General features: G+C 52.1%; 2 protein-coding genes across 7 annotated transcripts in view; one reads left to right on the top strand and one right to left on the bottom strand.

Moving 5' to 3' along the window:
- Positions 1 to 8,026, top strand: part of LOC105466876 (HMG-box containing 3) — a 52,386-nt gene extending 44,360 nt beyond the window's left edge. For all 5 annotated transcript variants that reach the window (XM_024788217.2, XM_011716021.3, XM_011716022.3 and 2 more), the window contains 5 exons: positions 361 to 580; positions 2,225 to 2,358; positions 3,139 to 3,255; positions 5,140 to 5,349; positions 6,613 to 8,026. In XM_024788217.2, coding sequence (XP_024643985.2) covers positions 361 to 580; positions 2,225 to 2,358; positions 3,139 to 3,255; positions 5,140 to 5,349; positions 6,613 to 7,080 — 1,149 coding nt within the window. In that variant the 3' untranslated portion in view covers positions 7,081 to 8,026. The remainder of the gene's footprint in view (positions 1 to 360; positions 581 to 2,224; positions 2,359 to 3,138; positions 3,256 to 5,139; positions 5,350 to 6,612) is intronic.
- A 146-nt stretch (positions 8,027 to 8,172) lies between these two features.
- LOC105466874 (colony stimulating factor 1 receptor) overlaps positions 8,173 to 18,373 on the bottom strand; it is a 61,303-nt gene continuing 51,102 nt past the window's right edge. For both annotated transcript variants that reach the window (XM_071098231.1, XM_011716016.2), the window contains 11 exons: positions 17,457 to 17,583; positions 17,225 to 17,329; positions 16,600 to 16,710; positions 15,456 to 15,618; positions 12,700 to 12,788; positions 12,486 to 12,583; positions 11,091 to 11,213; positions 10,898 to 11,009; positions 10,124 to 10,223; positions 9,223 to 9,331; positions 8,173 to 9,125 (listed from right to left, as the gene is read on the bottom strand). In XM_071098231.1, the coding sequence (XP_070954332.1) occupies positions 8,958 to 9,125; positions 9,223 to 9,331; positions 10,124 to 10,223; positions 10,898 to 11,009; positions 11,091 to 11,213; positions 12,486 to 12,583; positions 12,700 to 12,788; positions 15,456 to 15,618; positions 16,600 to 16,710; positions 17,225 to 17,329; positions 17,457 to 17,583 (1,305 nt within the window). In that variant the 3' untranslated portion in view covers positions 8,173 to 8,957. The remainder of the gene's footprint in view (positions 9,126 to 9,222; positions 9,332 to 10,123; positions 10,224 to 10,897; positions 11,010 to 11,090; positions 11,214 to 12,485; positions 12,584 to 12,699; positions 12,789 to 15,455; positions 15,619 to 16,599; positions 16,711 to 17,224; positions 17,330 to 17,456; positions 17,584 to 18,373) is intronic.

Raw genomic sequence — 18,373 nt, 5'->3', positions numbered from 1 at the left:
ACCTCAGCCATCCCCAGACTTGTTTTTTAGTAGTTCATTACAAAGTGTCTGACACATAACAGGTACTCAAATGGTAGCTCCCCTTTGTTTGTAAGACGGGGGAAATGACATGAACAAAGCTATAGAAACAGAAGAGACTTAGGGACTATTCATGCCTGGGAGAGTACTGTGGTGTAGGAGAAAGAAATGTGACCAAAAGTGGGTACAGAGCTTGAAATTCAAGGCTCCCTGGCAGGGCCTGGCTGTCTGATTTCTTCACCAAGCCTTAGTTTCCCCGTGTTTATAATGACAGGGTAGACTGTTGTGTTGTTGATGTTCTGTGACTCCCACAGTTTGACCGTCTTTATCCTGACCTTCTAGTTCACCTGGCCTGAATTCCTGGGCTCTAATGAGGTAAATGTGGAGGACTTTTGGGCCACGATGGAGACAGAGGTGATTGAGCAGGTGGCATTTCCTGCCAGCATCCCTATCACCAAATTTGATGCCTCCGTTATTGCCCCCTTCTTCCCACCACTCATGAGAGGAGCTGTGGTCGTCAACACTGAGAAAGACAAAAACCTGGATGTGCAGCCAGTACCTGGTAAGGCCACCTGGTGGCTGACTGGGGTCAAAAAAGGGCTCAATCAAGAGTCTGGGACGTTGTCCTTGGCAAGATAGCACAGTGGTAGCGAGAGGGCCAGGCCCCACTGGAGGACTCCTTTCAGAAAGATAATAACAGCCCGTGTCAAAATCCCCTAGAGTTTAAGTTCTGGTGCAGAGTCGAAGAGCGGTCCACCATATTAAATAGCAGGGGAGCACGGCTCATTGTCATTCTTCTGGGATACACACACTGAGTAGGGGAACTCCTGTAAAAAATGCTGATAAGGCTCCATCCCCAAAAATTTTCATTGAGAAAGTGTAGGGGCAGGCCAAGGAATCTGCCTTCAAAATAGGCCTCCCAGATGGTTTTGCAGCTAGTTTTGTGGATTATACATTGAGAAACCCTGGACTAGCGGATAAGAGGATAAGTTTCTAAGAGCTTGAGTTGGATTCCCAGCTATGCCACTTAGTAGCTGTGCGACCCTCTGTCAGGTCCCATCATTGCCCTAAGCCACTGTTGGTTCATTTACAAAGAGGGTGTGATAATAGCTATCCACTTCCTAGATCACTGAAGATAAAGTGAGCTAATACAGTTAGAGCAATAGCCTTCTTCGTTAACTGTAACTCATAGTAAGAAATACATTTTGTATCATGACGCAGAATGATATTCGTACATATGCACATGTGTATAATTGAAACAACATTCCCAAAACAGTATTTTTCCTTACCAAGTGCGATACACTTTATTTTCTGTCTTATTTCATTTTTGAATTTTTGGAAATGACCCACTGAATTGATACCATAAGTACTTAATATATTGTGATGTGCAGGTTCTCAAACAGTGCCTCCTAATATTAGATACTGAGGTCCAACCTCATATTCCTATTAATACTTTAAGGGCCCAGGCATCTTTTTTTTTGTTTTGTTTTTTTGTTTTTTTTGAGACAGAGTCCCGCTTTGTCACCCAGGCTGGAGTGCAGTGGTGCGATCTGGGCTCACTGCAACTCCGCCTTCTGGGTTCAAGCAATTCTGTCTCAGCCTCCCAAGTTCCTGAGACTATAGGCGCACGCCACCACACCTGGCTAATTTTTTGTATTTTTAGAAGAGACGAGGTTTCACCATATTGGTCAGTCTGGTTTCGAACTCCTGACCTCAGGTAATCCACCTGCCTTGGCCTCCCAAAGTGCTAGGATTACAGGTGAGAGCCACTGCACCCGGCCCCCAGGGATTATTTTTTTAAGGCCCCCACGTAGTTCTCTTGCGCTAGCCAGGTTCAGGAACGTTGTGTAGAGAACACTTTTAAAACGAGAGCTACTGCTCTCTTATTGCTGCAGTCATGGTAAGCATCTGAGGTCTTGGTTCTGAAAAACCTTAGAAGACTGGATTAAAAGCTGACTTATTTTAGGGTTTTTTTCAGTAGCTGTCTGCAGGGTATCTCACTCAGATGTTCCAGGGCAGAAAGCCAGTTCTGAGAGATTTCAGGTATCTGCAGAAAGCATGGACCTGACTTGAGTCCCACCTCTGCCAGCACCAGGGGAGAGCTTGGTGCAGAGCTGGCTTCCACTGTTTGCTGTTTTGTGGGCCTAGCCATGGCCTCTGGTGGCTGGCAGCAGCACCCTCCCACCAGCACTGTTGTGTCTTGCAGGTAGCGGCAGTGCCTTGGTGAGGCTGCTCCAGGAGGGCACCTGCAAGCTTGATGAGATTGGCTCCTACAGTGAAGAGAAGCTGCAACATCTGCTAAGGCAGTGTGGAATCCCCTTTGGAGCAGAAGACTCCAAGGTGAGTGTCAAGGGCAGTGGTGGCTATCGGGGCTTCTAGGATAGGCTGATTGGTCCACTTTTCAGGGCAGGGATATGAATACCTGTGATGGCATCCGCCTTGGACCCAAGCTGCTGGCAGTCAGGGATGCCTAGGAGGTGGTCAGCAGCTAGATGGTGACATGTATGTGGGGCCTGGCCTCTAGCAGTTCCTCCTGTTGAAGGTTGTGAGCCTAGGTTCTGGGGTCAGGAATCCTGGCTCTCCTCCTTACTGCGTGTGATCTTGGATAAGCTGCTTTATATTTTGAGCTTCATTTTCCTTGTTTGTAAAATGGAAATAACCAAAATACTAACCTCGTGAGACTGTTGTAAGGAATGCACTTTACAGTGTCTGGTTATTACCTATGCAAGCTCTTAGAAAATGCCTATTATTACAAAGAGTGTGTGTGTGTCTATGTGTTTGATTCATACATTACTTACTTTCCCTTTCATATTTCTGTGCTGTTGAAAATGTTCTGCTTCCTTCAAGATCAGATTCAAATGTTAGCTCCCCTTTGATGGTTTCTTTGCCCTGTAAAAAGTGAAAGGACTCAGGCCTCAGAATCCGACTGGCTTTGTCTGTGACCTAATCCTTTCAGGGCCTCAGATTGCTTACCTGTACCTAGAGGAGGTTGGGCTGATGAGGCTCCAAGGCCCACTCTATTCTTTTGCTTTGGGTGTTGGGTGAGTATGTGATGCTGAGCACCAGGCGTGGTCCCTTAGCATTCACTCTTATGTTTTTAATCGTGTTCTTCCACTCCAGGACCAGCTCTGCTTCTCCTTGTTGGCCCTCTACGAATCTGTACAGAATGGAGCTAGAGCTATGCAGCCCCCACCTCACTTCACAGGTGGTAAAATCTACAAGGTGTGCCCCCATCAGGTAAGAAAATAACTAGAGGGAGCTTGGAGTGAATTTGCTAATGTTGAACTTCCCACAGAGACTGATCCAGCTCAGTTTTGTGGGGCAAGACTTAAGTCACTGGGCAACCTCTGGCATAGCTGCCCATGGGTCAGGTACTACCCCGTGGGCTAGGGAGGGAGGCTGGGTCTTTTGTCAGTATTTTTTAAGCACTCTACCACATCCTGGGCATCAGCTGTTGAGGGTATAAGTCGAACTTGTATAAAGAATGACAAAGATGTCATTCCTCCGTAGCTGACCATATATTTTAGTGGGGAAATACAGTCACCACAGCTTGTGGCACTGGCTCTGAAGAAATTAGATAAGGGCCTAAGATAGAAAGTAACGGAGGAGGCTGGGCGCGGTGGCTCAAGCCTGTAATCCCAGCACTTTGGGAGGCCGAGACGGGTGGATCACGAGGTCAGGAGATCGAGACCATCCTGGCTAACACGGTGAAACCCCGTCTCTACTAAAAAATACAAAAAACTAGCCGGGCGAGGCGGCGGGCGCCTGTAGTCCCAGCTACTCGGGAGGCTGAGGCAGGAGAATGGCGTAAACCCGGGAAGCGGAGCTTGCAGTGAGCTGAGATCCGGCCACTGCACTCCAGCCTGGGCAACACAGCGAGACTCCGTCTCAAAAAAAAAAAAAAAAAAAAAAAAGTAACAGGGAGGAACCTGCTGTCTGAGGTGGCAGAGAAGACCGAGACCTGCAGGATAGGGAGGAGCCCAGTGACAAGCCAGGGAAGGAGTGTTGCAGCCAAGGGACCACCAAAGCCGTGAGTAGGGAGACAGAGTGAGCTGAGAGGAGGGGATGTTGGAGGGCTCCCCAGGGGCCAGATCACATAGAGCTCTCTAGGCCAGAGTAACAGTGGGTATTTTATTCTGAGTGATGAGGGACCTTTTGGACGGTTTTGAATGGGAAACCTGTGGAAGGGTGTGGAGGTCACTGGGTTAATTAGCTCCAGGACAGGTTATATACTAGATGACAGAGTGGGCCCAGGTAGATACTGGGATGGAAACCCCACTTAACAGGTACTAAACGGGAGAGAGGTGGCTTAGCAGAGCCTTCAGTTCACTGAAGCACGTGAGTCAACAGGGGGACCTAGCTATAAAAAGAGAATCCAGTTCCCAACTACTTTAACAGAAGCTGTGTCTGAAGATGCTTAATGCTTCTACCCTGGGCAGATCAGAGCCTGCTCAGGGGATTGTGTTCATGCGACGGGGGTTCATCTCGTGAGAAGCAGCTGACAGCACAGGGAGAGCTGTAGATCTTGGGGACTGTGATGGGAGTGGCATCACCTGAAGGTGACAGCCAAGTGGGTTTTCCCAGAGCTGTGGAATGGTGCTTGGGGAGCCCTGTCAGTGGAGGTGTTTACTAGACTACATTGTGAGTTCCCATCTGGGCAACAAGCCCACTGGGGTCTGGTGGGGAGCTTGCTCAAAGTACAGATGCTTAGACCCTACTCCAGAGACCTTAGTTTCTTAGGCTTGACCTGGGGCCCAGGCATCTCCATTCTTAACCAGCTCCTAGCTGCTGCTGCTGCTGCTGCTGTTGCTGTGTAGCTAGCATGGTGAACTGGTAGATGGTGTGTAGAGAGTGGGGTTTTGAAAGATGTTCTGAGGTGCCTTTCAGCCTAAGTTGAGGACAGGATGCTCCCAGCTGTCTCTCTGAAGGGCAAAGATGAGCTGGTGCCTTCATTTAAGGACAGAAGTAGGAAGGGAGCAGAATGCCACGGGCTCTGGCAGGATGGCCATGGCTTCAGCCATGAAGCTGATTGCTCATCTTCCTGGGAAGCGAGTGAGAACTGTATACTGTCTGCAGTCTGGCTTCCTAATTAACCCTGCGCCCTTGCCCTTCGTCTCTCAGGTGGTCTGCGGCTCCAAGTATCTTGTGCGGGGTGAGAGTGCCCGTGACCATGTGGACCTGCTTGCCTCTTCCCGCCACTGGCCGCCTGTCTATGTGGTAGATATGGCCACGTCAGTGGCCCTGTGTGCTGACCTCTGCTACCCAGAGCTGACCAACCAGATGTGGGGGAGGAACCAGGGCTGTTTCTCTAGTCCCACGGAGCCACCTGTGGTGAGTCACGTCCTGAGGAACTGCCATGTCTCCTCAGGCCTACCATGTCTTGCTCTGTCACGCAGGCTGGAGTGCAGTGGCATGATCTTGGCTCAGTGCAACCTCTGCCTCCCAGGTTCAAGCAGTTCTCCTGCCTCAGCCTCCCGAGTAACTGGGATTACAGGCATGCGCTACCACACCCGGCTAATTTTTGTGTTTTGGTAGAGACGGGGTTTTGCCATTTTGCCCAGGTTGTTCTCAAACTCCTAGGCTCAAGCAGTCCACCTGCCTCAGGCTCCCAAAGTGCTGGGATTACAGGCATGAGCCACCACGCCCAGCCTACTCCATAAGTTTTTACTGACCAAGCCCTCTGTTTGAGGCCACAGTATGTCACTTAGGTGTGCCCAGGGTATCCCAAACATAGGTACCTTGTGTTAAAAGAGGTTGCCTTCCAGAGAAGCCTAGGAAGTTGCCACCTTTGACAGTCATTGTGCACACTGACATATTAAAGGCCCCAGCCAGCCCTGGATTACGGTTAATTCACCATGTCTACATTTAGTTGACCATGGATATACTGCATGGCATGCAGTGTATCTGTTGTGATCTGAAGATACTCTGGTTAGAAAACACTCATTTTACCAACCCTTTCATTAAAAGGGGAAACTAAGGCCCAGAGGGGGAAATGTACTTTTCCAGCTCACACAGCAGATTAGTGGCAGAGCTCTTGTTTCTGTGTCTTGGTATATTGTACCAGACAGTATTTTTCACCAGTCATGTACCCTCCAAAGCCAACCTTTGTCCTTTGCTGAAATAGATGTCAGAACTGATAATTAGGAAGAAGTTCCGGAAGAATAACAAGGGTTGAGTGCCCCAGCCAGGATGCATTATGGGAAGTGAAGGCCTCTGGCTTTGCCTTGGAGGAGTCATTGTTGTCATTACTCCCTGGGGCTCACTGGCTCCATGAGCATGCCGGGGACCCCAGCAAAGTGTCTTAACCTTAGTCAGAGCCTTATCTTTCTGCTCCCCTGCAGCCCCTGGCCTGAATGGACCGGGGGCAATAACAGCCCAAGTAATCCAACATCTGCTCTGGAAGGTGGCCACTGTTACTGTCCCTGTTCTCACGTGAGGAAATGGAGGCACTGGGGGGCGGGGGTTGGCCTAGGAGGCACAGTACATGGTGATGTTAGGATTCAGACAGGGCTGGCTGAGCCTACAGTGCTTGTTCTCACCAGATGGGTTCCCCCTTAGTCATTCCTTCTTGTCAAAAGGCATTCTCATTTCTAGAGTGTGTCCTGCCCAGAGCTCTTGGACCAGCATTATACTGTGGACATGACAGAAACTGAGCACTCTATCCAGCACCCAGTCACCAAGACTGCCACACGGCGCATCGTCCATGCAGGCACACAGCCCAATCCTGGCGACCCCAGTACTGGGCACCACTCCTTGGCGCTGTGCCCTGAATTGGCACCCTACGCAACCATCCTGGCCTCCATCGTGGACAGCAAACCAAACAGTGTCCGCCAGCGGCCCATTGCCTTCGACAATGCCACTCACTATTACCTCTACAACCGCCTCATGGACTTCCTCACCAGCCGCGAGATTGTCAATCGTCAGATCCATGACATTGTACAGAGCTGCCAGCCTGGTGAGGTGGTCATTCGTGACACCCTCTACCGCCTTGGGGTTGCTCAGATCAAGACAGAGACAGAGGAGGAGGGTGAGGAAGAGGAGGTGGCCACAGTGGCAGAATAAGCCAGGCTGTTGTACAGGGACTATACCATCTCTCAAGCCATAGTAAGGCCCTTGCCTGAGGCAGAGCTATCCAGGGGACCTGCAGAAGTGGTCTCCTGTGGGGAGGGCCTCTGACTGCTGGGACTGACCAAAGAGCTTCCATTCCCTGAGCATGGTGGGACCCAGGGTCCTCGGTTCTCAACCCTCCACAGGTCAGGAGTGGTGCCAGGAAATCTCTTCTGGCCCCGAGAGAACACTTGGGGGACATGGTATGTTTAATGGAGGGAGGGGAGGCTGAGGGAAAGGCTGGTAGCTGGTGGCTTCCGTGGGGCCTGCTGTGGGTCAGGGCAGAGATCCGGGGTGGGCTAAGGCATGAATCCCAGCACTAGGTGGGAAGGCTGCTCAGGTCTCTCCCACTCCTGAGGAGCCCTGGTTTCAGCGCCCCCAGTCTCATGAATTGCTTAGCCTGTTGCCTTTGACTAGGGGCCTGGGGTGGCCTGCCTTTGACTAGGGGTCCCTTTGGGCTCTTGATTCTCCCTGAAGGAGGGATACATTTCTCTCTTGCTCTTCCTGTACCCACATTTGGGGGAAGCTGAGGAACAGTCAGCCACAGCTCTCTTCCAGGACTGTCCTCTCCGCCCCCAAGCTTTGAGGAAGAGCGTCCCCTTCCTCCTTTCCCTGGCCACTGCTGCTGCAGCCAACATCCTCTCTGGGCCTGGGACCCTCTCCACAGACAGGATGTGGTCCCTGGCCATGACATAACCTGGCAGCAGTAGGAAAAACTCCCTTCTGTGAAGGGGAAGCAGACTGGGCCATAAGGAAACAGCAGGACTGGCTCAAGTGCCCAGGGTTTGTTTAGGGCCTGGGAATTGGCCATGTGTTAATTTATTGAGAGGAGTGGAGTAGGTGGCTTTTTTTCCCCCTCCTTCTCTCTTCCCCCAACAAGAATAAAGTTTATTAAATTATCTGGTTTTGGTGAAGCAGGAGTCAATTCCGTGCACATTGTGGTCAAGCGCCACAGACATGAGCTCGTCACTGCATGTGAAGGCGGGAGGGAAAGAAGTTCCAGGGAATTTGCAGGCGCTCATATGGCACAAAGAACCAGAGGCTGACTGCATTAATGCTGTTAGTTTAATGCGGGCAGAGACATCCCGCGGCGTGACTGTTAGTTAGGATGAGTCAGCTTGGGGGAGTTTGTGCTTCCTGCTTGGTGTGGCCAGCCACATGCCAAGGTCCCCTGCCTTCTAGCCCAGAATGACAGGGGACTGGGCAGAACGCCCCCAACTTTTAGCTGCCACTTGGCTCATCACAGCAGTACCAGTGCTGGGGTAGGAGGGGTAGGGCTGTGGAGTGAAGAAGGCTTGTAGGGCAGAGACTAAGAGGTCCTGTGAGATTCTTAGAGGAGCCATCCTGCTCCAAGGGGCCTGAGCTGAGTGTAGTCTGTGAGCATCTGCTGCTCTTGCTGCGCCTCTCGGAGAGGAAGAGCTCAACTCTTTGCCAGTCTGTCTAGCCCCAAGGAGCCTGGTTTTCTCAGTAGCAGTGTAGCTCCTGGGGACTTCACAGGCATAAAGTCAGTCCACTTCCATTAAGAGAAGAATATTAGGAAAGGAGGTTCTACCAGTTGGCATAGCAAACACGAGGCCAACACCATGAGAACGGTAGGGGAGAGGGGGTGAGGGCTCAGCCCCCAGCCCCTGACTGGCAGTGATGGCCCACGCTCAGGGAGTGGGATCCTCAGACCTCCCCTGGATCCCTCACCTTCCCAAGTTTCAGCGCTGGGCCAAGCTGTTGAGTGAAATGACCGAAGGCAGAGTTTGTGTGTTCTCCCCACGTCACCCCGTCCGTGGAGAAGTTGAAGCTTGCAGGAGGGGAGAGTGGTGCTCCCTGTCGTCGGCTCCTCAGCAGAACTGATAGTTGTTGGGCTGCAGCAAGGGCTGGGCGATATCCCCTTGCTCGCAGCAGGCCAGGTGCTCACTAGAGCTCTCCTCCTCCGGCTCACTGCTGCTGCTGCTGCTGCCGCTACCGCTACCACCGCTTCTGCTGCTGCTTGGCAGATTGGTATAGTCCTGAGGGTGGGAGAGACCAGAGACTGTCAGTCCAGATCCATCAGGCCCAACCCAACCTGCTTTACCGGCCACCCACCCCAAGCCTCACCCCACTCACCCGCTCTCTCCTGTCCTCTTGGGCTTGCTCCTGAAGGAGGGAGCAGATCTGCTGGAAAGTGGGTCTGTGGGTGGGCTCCAAGGCCCAGCAGGCCTGCATGATGCTGTATCTGGAGATAGGACAGAGGATGCCCATGTGCAGCTCTCTAGGGTCCGGGGTCGTTAACACACACCCCTAGGGAGACCTACCCAGCAGAGGTCCCCAAACCCAGTCAAAAGTAATTTTAGTATAAAACCTATGCCAGGTCCTTGGCATGCTTTACCATTTAATCCTCACAGTAACCCTTGCAGAAGGGTACTCTCATCACCCTCATTTTGACAGATGAGGCCCTTTTGGTATCCTCAGGGTCACTGTAATAACAGTCTCTTAAAAGTCCGAGTTTAGGGACAGGTACAGTGGCTCATGCCTATAATCCCAACACTGGGAGGTTGATGCAGGAGGATTACATGAGGCTAGGAGTTCAAGACCAGCCTGGACAACATAATGAGATCCCATCTCTACTAAAAATTTTTTTTAAATAGCTGGGCTTAGTGGTGCACACCTGTAGTCCCAGCTGCTTGGGAGGCTGAGGCCAAAGGATTGCTTGAGCCCTGAAGATTGAGGCTGCAGTGAGCTATGATCGTACACACCACTGCACTCCAGCCTAGGCTACGAGCAAGATGTCTCAAAAAAAAAAAGAAAAAGAAAAGTGGTCATTTCGGACCAGCCCTAACAGACAGCTGCTTCTCTGAGAACATCGCTCATACCTTGAACTCAGAAGGGGCTTGTGCCCACTGTGGGAGAGAGAAAGCCTGACCCTGGAACATTTTGGACAGGGAAAGATCAGGGCCACACGGCCTTCCATCCTGTTCCAGTGAAAGCCTGGGGTGTCCTTTTCCCTCCCTGGGATCCCTTCGCTTACATATTCTTTGGGGCAAATGCAGGCTGGGCCATTTGGTATCCATCCTTCACCAGTTTATAGAACTTGCTGTTCACCAGGATGCCAGGGTAGGGATTCAGCCCTGCAAAGGCCGAGATCAGGTAAGAGGCCATGCCTGTTGTCCTCTCCCCGTTCCCGCACACCCACACACATCTTAGACTGGGTTTGAGGGGTCCTACTTGACAACACTGCAACAGCAGCTGCTCTTATCCACTGTGTGGCAGGCTTAGGCTTTAGGAACGTGTGAGCCTCCAGCCAGGCCTTATCACGCCAAACAAGAATTCTTGCACAGGCTTTGGGATCAGTAAAACCAAAGCTTCAGTTGTGTATCGTTAAAGTGGGGACAGTCGGGTGGTTATGAGGGTGCTGGAGCAGGGTATTTAAGAACTGGGGACAAGTCCTTGTGCCTAGTCCTCAGGAAATGGGAGTTCTTTCTACTAGAGCCTAGTAGTAGAGAGCTGCATCTTCAAGGGTCTGTAGATTTCAGGCAAAGGAGGGAAACAGTGACAAAGGAGGGTAACAGGTAGCAGCAACTGAGCAGAGACAAATGAGGGAAGAGCCAGAAAGGAGCGCCTGTCAGGGGCAGGGGGTCTGCCCCGCCCTGCAGAAACCGCAATGCTGGGTTTGGAGACCCTTGCCCATTCCTGCACTCTCACAATCCTTGTTGTGTCCTGGGCACCAAACATCTTTGTCCACCAGTGGGGCAACCAGAGGAGCCAGCCCTAGGCTCTGCCTGGAGTGGGCCCAGTGGCTCACCAAGTGAGAAGATCTCCCAGAGGAGGATGCCATAGGACCAGACGTCGCTCTGAACCGTGTAGACACAGTCAAAGATGCTCTCTGGGGCCATCCACTTCACAGGCAGGCGGGCCTGGGATAACAGTCCCCAGTTATTTTGGGCCCTGACTCTTCACCCCCTCCTCAGCCTGGCCCAAGCCCTCCCAGCACTTACATTGCCCTTGACGATGTAGTTGGAGTCATTCATGATGTCCCTAGCCAGCCCGAAGTCCCCAATCTTGGCCACATGCCCATTGGTCAACAGCACATTTCGCGCTGCCACATCCCGGTGGATGCACTGAGGGAAAGCACTGCAGGGTTAGTCTTGGGCCGTCTCCTACCTTAACCTGAGGTGAGGAGGATGGCAGGGAGGGCCCCAGATGGCTTTGGGGTCCCTGTTGGAATAGACATCAGTTTTGGTCCTTTACCATAAACCCTTGTCTATACCTTCTACCAGGGCCCAGGATCTAAGAACGTGTAGCATGGTCTGATCATTTAATGCTTAGAAACCGCCATTACCCTGAGCAGCCATGGCCCTTCTCGCGCTTTGTCCTCTGAGTGGTCCGCTCAGGCCCCAGAAGCAGAGGGCTTCTGTGCAGAGCAGTAGTCTCCAAACCCTACCATTATTTCTGATCATAGCAGCTGCTGTCTGCCAGGCCCTTCCCTAAACTCTGCACACACTGAACCCTTTTTTTTTTTTCAAACATTGTTACACCCATTTTTATAGGTGTAGAAACAGGCACAGAATTTAAATAGTTGCTTAAAGTCACAGAGCAGGTGGCAGAGCCAGCAATCAAACCACTGACTCCCAAATCTGTTCTAAGGAAGATGGCAAGAACTCCCATTCCCTGGCACTTCTTCCTAGGCTGAGTGCACTTTATACATTATCTAATATCCTCAAAATTCTATGAGGAAGCTTCCATTATCCCCACCAGACCATGTGCTTCATGAGCAGGGACAACTGTTGTCTTTTATACACTATTTAGCAAAAACAAATGAAAAAGCCTGGTACCGGGCCAGGCGCGGTGCCTCATGCCTGTAATCCCAGCACTTTGGGAGGACGAGGCGGGCGGATCATGAGGTCAGGAGATCAAGGCCATCCTGGCTAACACGGTGAAACCCCATCTGTACTAAAAATACAAAAAAGTAGCCGGGCGTGGTAGCGGACGCCTGTAGTCCCGGCTACTCGGGAGGCTGAGGCAGGAGAATGGCGTGAACCTGGGAGGTGGAAGTTGCAGTGAGCCGAGATTGCGCCACTGCACTCCAGCCTGGGCAACAGAGCGAGACTCAGTCTCAAAAAAAAAAAAAAAAAAAAAAAAAAAAGCCTGGTACCCTTTTTCATCTTCACACTGGGGACACAGGTGCCCAGCCCCGGAGCTCCAGCCCTGGACACAGCTTTCTCCCACTCACCCTTGCAGCTGCTGCCCAAATGACTCTCACACTCTGTCTCCTCCCCTACCCCGTGCCCCCAAGTTCTCCTTTCCCCTTTCCTCCTCCCCATCGTCACTCATTCAGCCTCCCCAGAACACAGACCTGGGTGGCTACGAGCCAGGGCCAGGTTCCTACTCACATTCTTGGAAGCGAGGAAGGCCATGCCCTGGGCTACTTGGCTGGAGAAGTGAAGCAGGTCCCAGAGCTCCAGGGGCCGTCCATCCTCCTTGTCCAGGTCTAGGGTGGGAAGAGGCATCAGGGCAGCCCTGCCACACTCCCCACCCCTCACCCCAGCAGCCCCTTCTCCTTTTCCCTTATCAAGCAAATGGGGCCTGGCCCTGAGGCCTCCTCACCTTGCTCAGAGAAGGAGTCATTTGAAGAAGTAGAGACAGGTCTCATCTCCACATAGGTGTCCACACCCTGGCTGGAGAAGCCACTGTCCCTACGTAGGAGAGAGGGTTGGAGGGCAGGGGTCAGTCCCCATCACTGCACTGCTCAGCTCAGGCCTTGACCACCTGCCACCCCATGGTCAACTGGAACCTCCCTTTGTGTACACTCCATCTGGTCTCTGCTTGGCTGGCCCGGGTGAGGGAGCTTACAACCCATTCTGGTTTGGGGCAGCTCTGCCTGCGAGAAAGTTCTTCACTGTTCCTAATGCCAATCTGCCCCTGAGATTTTCCTCCTAGCCCTTGCTCTACCCTCAAGGGCCACAGAGAAGTTAGAGTCCTCTTCCCCATAATAGCCCTACTAGAATCGGGGCATATCCTAGGGCCCCTTGAGTCCTCTCTAGACAGTGCCTCTCACCCCTGGCTTCACATTAAAATCACTTCGGGAGCTTTTAGGACCAGGCTAATTACTAATACTTCAGAAACTCTAGGGGCAAAACAGTCATTCACAGATTTAAATCTCCCCAGGGGATCACAAAAGTGCAGTCTAAGCTGAGGCCCACTGGTCTAGGTCTAGAGCAGTGCTGCTTAAACACCAGTTCATGTGCAGGTAAATCACCCCGGGAATCTGCAATGCAGATTTTGAATCAGCAGGCCTGGGTGGGTGGGCCTGAGGTGGTGCACTTCCAGCAGTCCTCAAGAGATGCTGGCCGGGCGCGGTGGCTCAAGCCTGTAATCCCAGCACTTTGGGAGGCCGAGACGGGCGGATCACGAGGTCAGGAGATCGAGACCATCCTGGCTAACACAGTGAAACCCCGTCTCTACTAAAAAATACAAAAAACTAGCCGGGCGAGGTGGCGGGCGCCTGTATTCCCAGCTACTCGGGAGGCTGAGGCAGGAGAATGGCGTAAACCCGGGAGGCGGAGCTTGCAGTGAGCCGAGATCCGGCCACTGTGCTCCAGCCTGGGCGACAGAGCAAGACTCTGTCTCAAAAAAAAAAAAAAAAAAAAAAAAAAAAAAAAAAAAAGAGATGCCTATGAGAGCACACGGGGTAGAGAATTTGAGAAGCACTACTGTAGATTGAAGCACTACTGCTCCTAACGTTCCAACCAGATAGGATTTCTCTCTCCCTCCTGTCCCCTCTGCACTAGGGATGTGTACCTTGACAATGTCCATATTCTAGTGTTCCCAGAAGGAGAAACCAATGTTTTATTTATAATCTGACCGTGGCAAAATCTTCCACTCCCTTGTTGTAGAAACTATACTTCTGTTAACAGCCTGGGATCCTTTTACAGGCCATTTGCCTTTGAAATTACCCACTCTGGGAATACTTTCCCCATCTGCGTATTTGAAGACGGAAGCTAATACTTTCCTTTGGTGCTCATTTTGATCTGATCTTCAGAGGCCTAGTGTGTGCCACCCTCATAGAAGTGTCAGAGAATCAGAAGAGGAAGTGATGCTGCCAGGCCCCCATTTTTAGGACCCTGGGTGAAGACAGGGCCTCCTTCTCTTTTGCCTCCTGGGGCATGGCAGCTGACAGTATCTAGGATGAGGGCACAGTGTACACCCTTCTTGTTCTGATCCTGTCCTGGCCCCACAAGCCCCTGAGACAGAGGCCTCCAGGACAGCAGTGTGGCTTGGGTGACTCCTGGACTGGAAGTCAAGAGAGCAGGATTTTAGTCCAGGCTCCGCCTCTGCCCCTGACTCATGTGTGACATGAATCTCCCCACTTCCTCTCTTTGGTTCCCCATGTGACTCTGTCTGTCGGATGGCTCTGTTCCGGATGGCTTCCAGGAATCACAGCACCACAGAACAACAGAGCCGGAAAGACCCTGAGAGGTTCAACACTGACAGCTTGGCTGGGGAAACAGGTCCAAGTGGGCCGGGGACCTGGCCACAATCATGCTGTTTTGTCTCCTGTCATCCAACAGTTAACACGCCCTGTCCCCACTCCCCCATGGGAATGTGGGACACTGATATTGGCTGCTTCTAGTTGGAACAGGTGCTCTGCATCGCCAGCACGGGCTATGGGCGAAAGAGGAGACTTCTCCCCACATCTGTCCATCTCTTTTTTTTTTATTGAGACGGAGTTTCATTCTTGTTGCCCGGGCTGGAGTGCAATGGTGTGATCTTGGCTCACAGCAACCTCTGCCTCCCAGGGTTCAAGCGATTCTCCTGCCTCAGCCTCCTGAGTAGCTGGGATTACAGGCATGCGCCACCACGCCGGCTAATTTTGTATTTTTAGTAGAGACAGGGTTTCACCATGTTGGTCAGGCTGGTCTCAAACTCCTGACCTCAGGTGATCCACCCACCTTAGCCTCCCAAAGTGCTGGGATTACAGGTGTGAGCCACCACACCCAGCCACATCTGCCCATCTCTTACTAGGGCTCCAGGCACAGATCTCGGTTGATCTTTTACACACACTGGGTGGTGATTTCATTAATGCATGTCTCCACCAGACTATGAGCTGCCCATCTTTGCCTTCCACACTCCCAGAACATGGTAGATGTTCAAATATTTGTTGAATGAAGGGGAAAAGGAGTAGAGAAACAGAGGTGCCCATAAAACCTGTGGGTGGCTACTTCCCATGACACAGGTGGCAGGTGAGGGCCGCATAGCCACCCAATCATTAGCCATCCAACCCTGAGCTGGCTTTGAAGACAGACTCGGGTCCCGCCCGCCTCCCAGACCTGGCCTTTTTCTTATCCTTTGCCAGGGGCTACCTGCGGACATATTTCTTCTCCAGGTGGATGTTCTTATAGTCAGCGCCTCCCTCGGGGTCCTGGCCAGGGCTCAGGCTGGGTCCCAGCATGGCCTCAGCCTTCCTTCGCAGAAAGTTGAGCAGGTCGCCATAGCAACAGTACTCCGTGATGACCAGTACAGGGCCTAAAGCAGCCAAGGGTATGGGGTGAGGGAGGTGCTGACTGCTCCCCTGTGTGAACAGGAGCATGGGACTGGGGGCAGTGAGGCCACTGGACCGGGACTCAGCACAGCTGACTTCTATCCCTGGCTCTGAGCAAGTTTCCCTGTGCCTCAGTAGTTCCATCTGTTTAAAACAGATGGCTTTGGTGGGGTGTGGTGGCTCGTGCCTATAATCCCAGCACTTTGGGAGGCCAAGGTGGGCGGATCACAAGGCCAGGAGATCAAGACCATCCTGGCTAACATGGTGAAACCCCATCTCTACAAAAATACAAAAATTAGCCAGGCATGGTGGCGGGCGTCTGTAGTTCCAACTACTCAGGAGGCTGAGGCAGGAGAATCGCTTGAACCCGGGAGACAGAGGTTGCAGTGAGCCAAGATCACGCCACTGCACTCCAGCCTGGGTAAGAGTAAGGCTTCGTCTCAAGAAAAAACAAAACAACAAAAAAAAAGGCCTTAAAAAAAATGTAGCCCAAGAATTATTTCTTCAAAGGAAAGCTGTGGCGGCTCAGTGTAGGTCAGAGCTGCTATCGGTGAAGAGGATGTGGGGCACTTGGAGTTCCAACAAAGCCTGGGGCACCTTTGTGGGCCCTGGGGAGAGTGTCCAAGCATCCTTGAATGGAGGCTTCATAAGAGGTAGACAGGGGGCTTCACTGCAGACCCACAGGATCCAGCTCCCTGGAAGCAGGGCCTAGGAGCTTGCATGTTCATCTCCTTCTCCAGGGGCTCTGATGTTCCCTATCAGTCTCTATGCCTTGAGCTGCCCGTGCAGCTCCTGACTAGTCCAGGAGATGGGCCCAGGAGTTTAAGGGATGCTGTGACCAGGATCCCACTGGCACTTGGATCAGTAGGATCCTGAGAAGGGGAAGATGGAACAAGGTAGCCCTGGGGCCCTCAGATCCCCCAGAGGCCCCAAGACCTTGGCCCCATGAGCCCCAAGGCCCTTACCTCCATGAGTGCAGGCTCCCAAAAGGTTGACAATGTTCTCATGCTGGCCCAGGTGGCTCATGATCTTCAGCTCAGACATGAGGGCCTCTTTCTCATCAGCATGGGCCGTGGCTGGGAGAAGGAACCACAGGTCCCACAGACGGGGAGAGGGCAGGACACAGAGCACCACACAGATACATGGGGACCAAATGCAAAGACCCAGGGGAGCAAGCAGGGCATACCCCGAGACCCAGAGTGGCCAGAAGCGAAAAGAAGAAGGAAAAATGCAGACACACAGATGGCAGAGAGAGAGAAGAGGGATGGGCCTGTCACTGAGTTGGTCTTCAGGTGACAGGAAGCCAAACTGTGGCCAAGCCACGGTCCTAGGTGACCTCTCTGCACCCACAGCCTTTTTGGAACTCAGTCAGAAGCCCCTTCACAACTAAAGGGTGACCCAGACCTTCTTGGAGCCAGGAGTCAGAGGGCGCCTGGAGCTCACAAGAAAACTCAAGTCCTCACCCCTGAGCTCTGTCCCCCAGGCTTCAACAGGTTGAAACGTGGACAATGCCTCTTGTGACACCAGGGCCAGTCCACCCCCAGCATCTACCACCCCCCATCCCTTCCCTCATCCCCTCCCATCACTCACACTTCAGCATCTTCACAGCCACCTTCAGGACAGCATCCTCCTTGCCCAGACCAAAGGCTGTGGCCTCCACCACCTTCCCAAAGGCGCCAGCTCCGAGGGTCTTACCTGCCACGCACACAGGTCCCTTAGGTCCCAGGGCACCAAAGGGCCTCTGTCCAAAGGCCCACAGGCCCCCTGCAACCCCCACAGGCCCTGTGATAGGAAGGTGTGGGGTGCTGAGCTGCCGTCTCACCAAACTGCAGGTTGTTCCGGGGGAACTCCCACTTCTCATTGTAAGGCAGCTGCGTGGGGTCAATGAAAGTATAACTGTTGCCCTCATAGCTCTCGATGATCTTCCAGCGGACCTGGTACTTGGGCTTCTGCAGAAGAGGAAGGGAGCACATGGCAGTCGGGGCTGGCAGGCAGTTTGTGGACCTCATCTCCAACCCCTAAGAGCAGGGGTGTGGGCAGTCCCGAGGCACCCAGTGGGAGAAGGCAGGGCGAGGCCTGCTCTGGGCTGAGAGAGGACATGAGAGCATGTTCCTTCTTGACTCTGCCTTCTTGTGTGACCTTCCTTTCTCCAAGCCTCAGTTTCCCTATTTGTGTATTGAAGACCTTGGACAGGACAACCTCTGAGGGCCTTGATATCACTGATAATCTGATAATTCCTGAGCCAGGAGGGAGGGTGGGACTTGAGATCTTATCCATCCATTCATCTGTCCATCCATCTACCCACCCACCCTCCCATCCAAATATATATATATTTTTAATTGTGGTAAAACATACATAAAATTTATCATATCAACCATTTTTAAGTGTATGGTTCAGTAGTATCAAGTCAATTACATTTTACATTGTTGTACAACCAATTTCCAGAGCTCTTTTCATCTTGCAAAACTGAAACTCTGTTCCCATTAAAGAGCAACTCCCCTTTGCCTCCTCCAGCCCCTGGCAACCATGATTCTGCTTTCTGTCTCTGTGAATTGTACTGCTCTAGGCACTGCCTCTCAGTGGACTCACACAGCATGTGTCTGTTGGGATTGTCTTATTTCACCCAGCGTAATGGCTTCAGGGTTCATCCATGTTGCAGCATAGATCAGAATTCCCTTCCTTTTTAAGGCTGAATAATAGTAGCCCATCCACATACTTTCTTGAGTGTCTATTTGTGTC

Source organism: Macaca nemestrina, chromosome 6 (assembly GCF_043159975.1).
Source record: "Macaca nemestrina isolate mMacNem1 chromosome 6, mMacNem.hap1, whole genome shotgun sequence".
NCBI lineage: Eukaryota > Metazoa > Chordata > Mammalia > Primates > Cercopithecidae > Macaca > Macaca nemestrina.
Note: the sequence above shows the minus strand (reverse complement) of the source record. Positions and strands in the feature narration are given on the sequence as shown.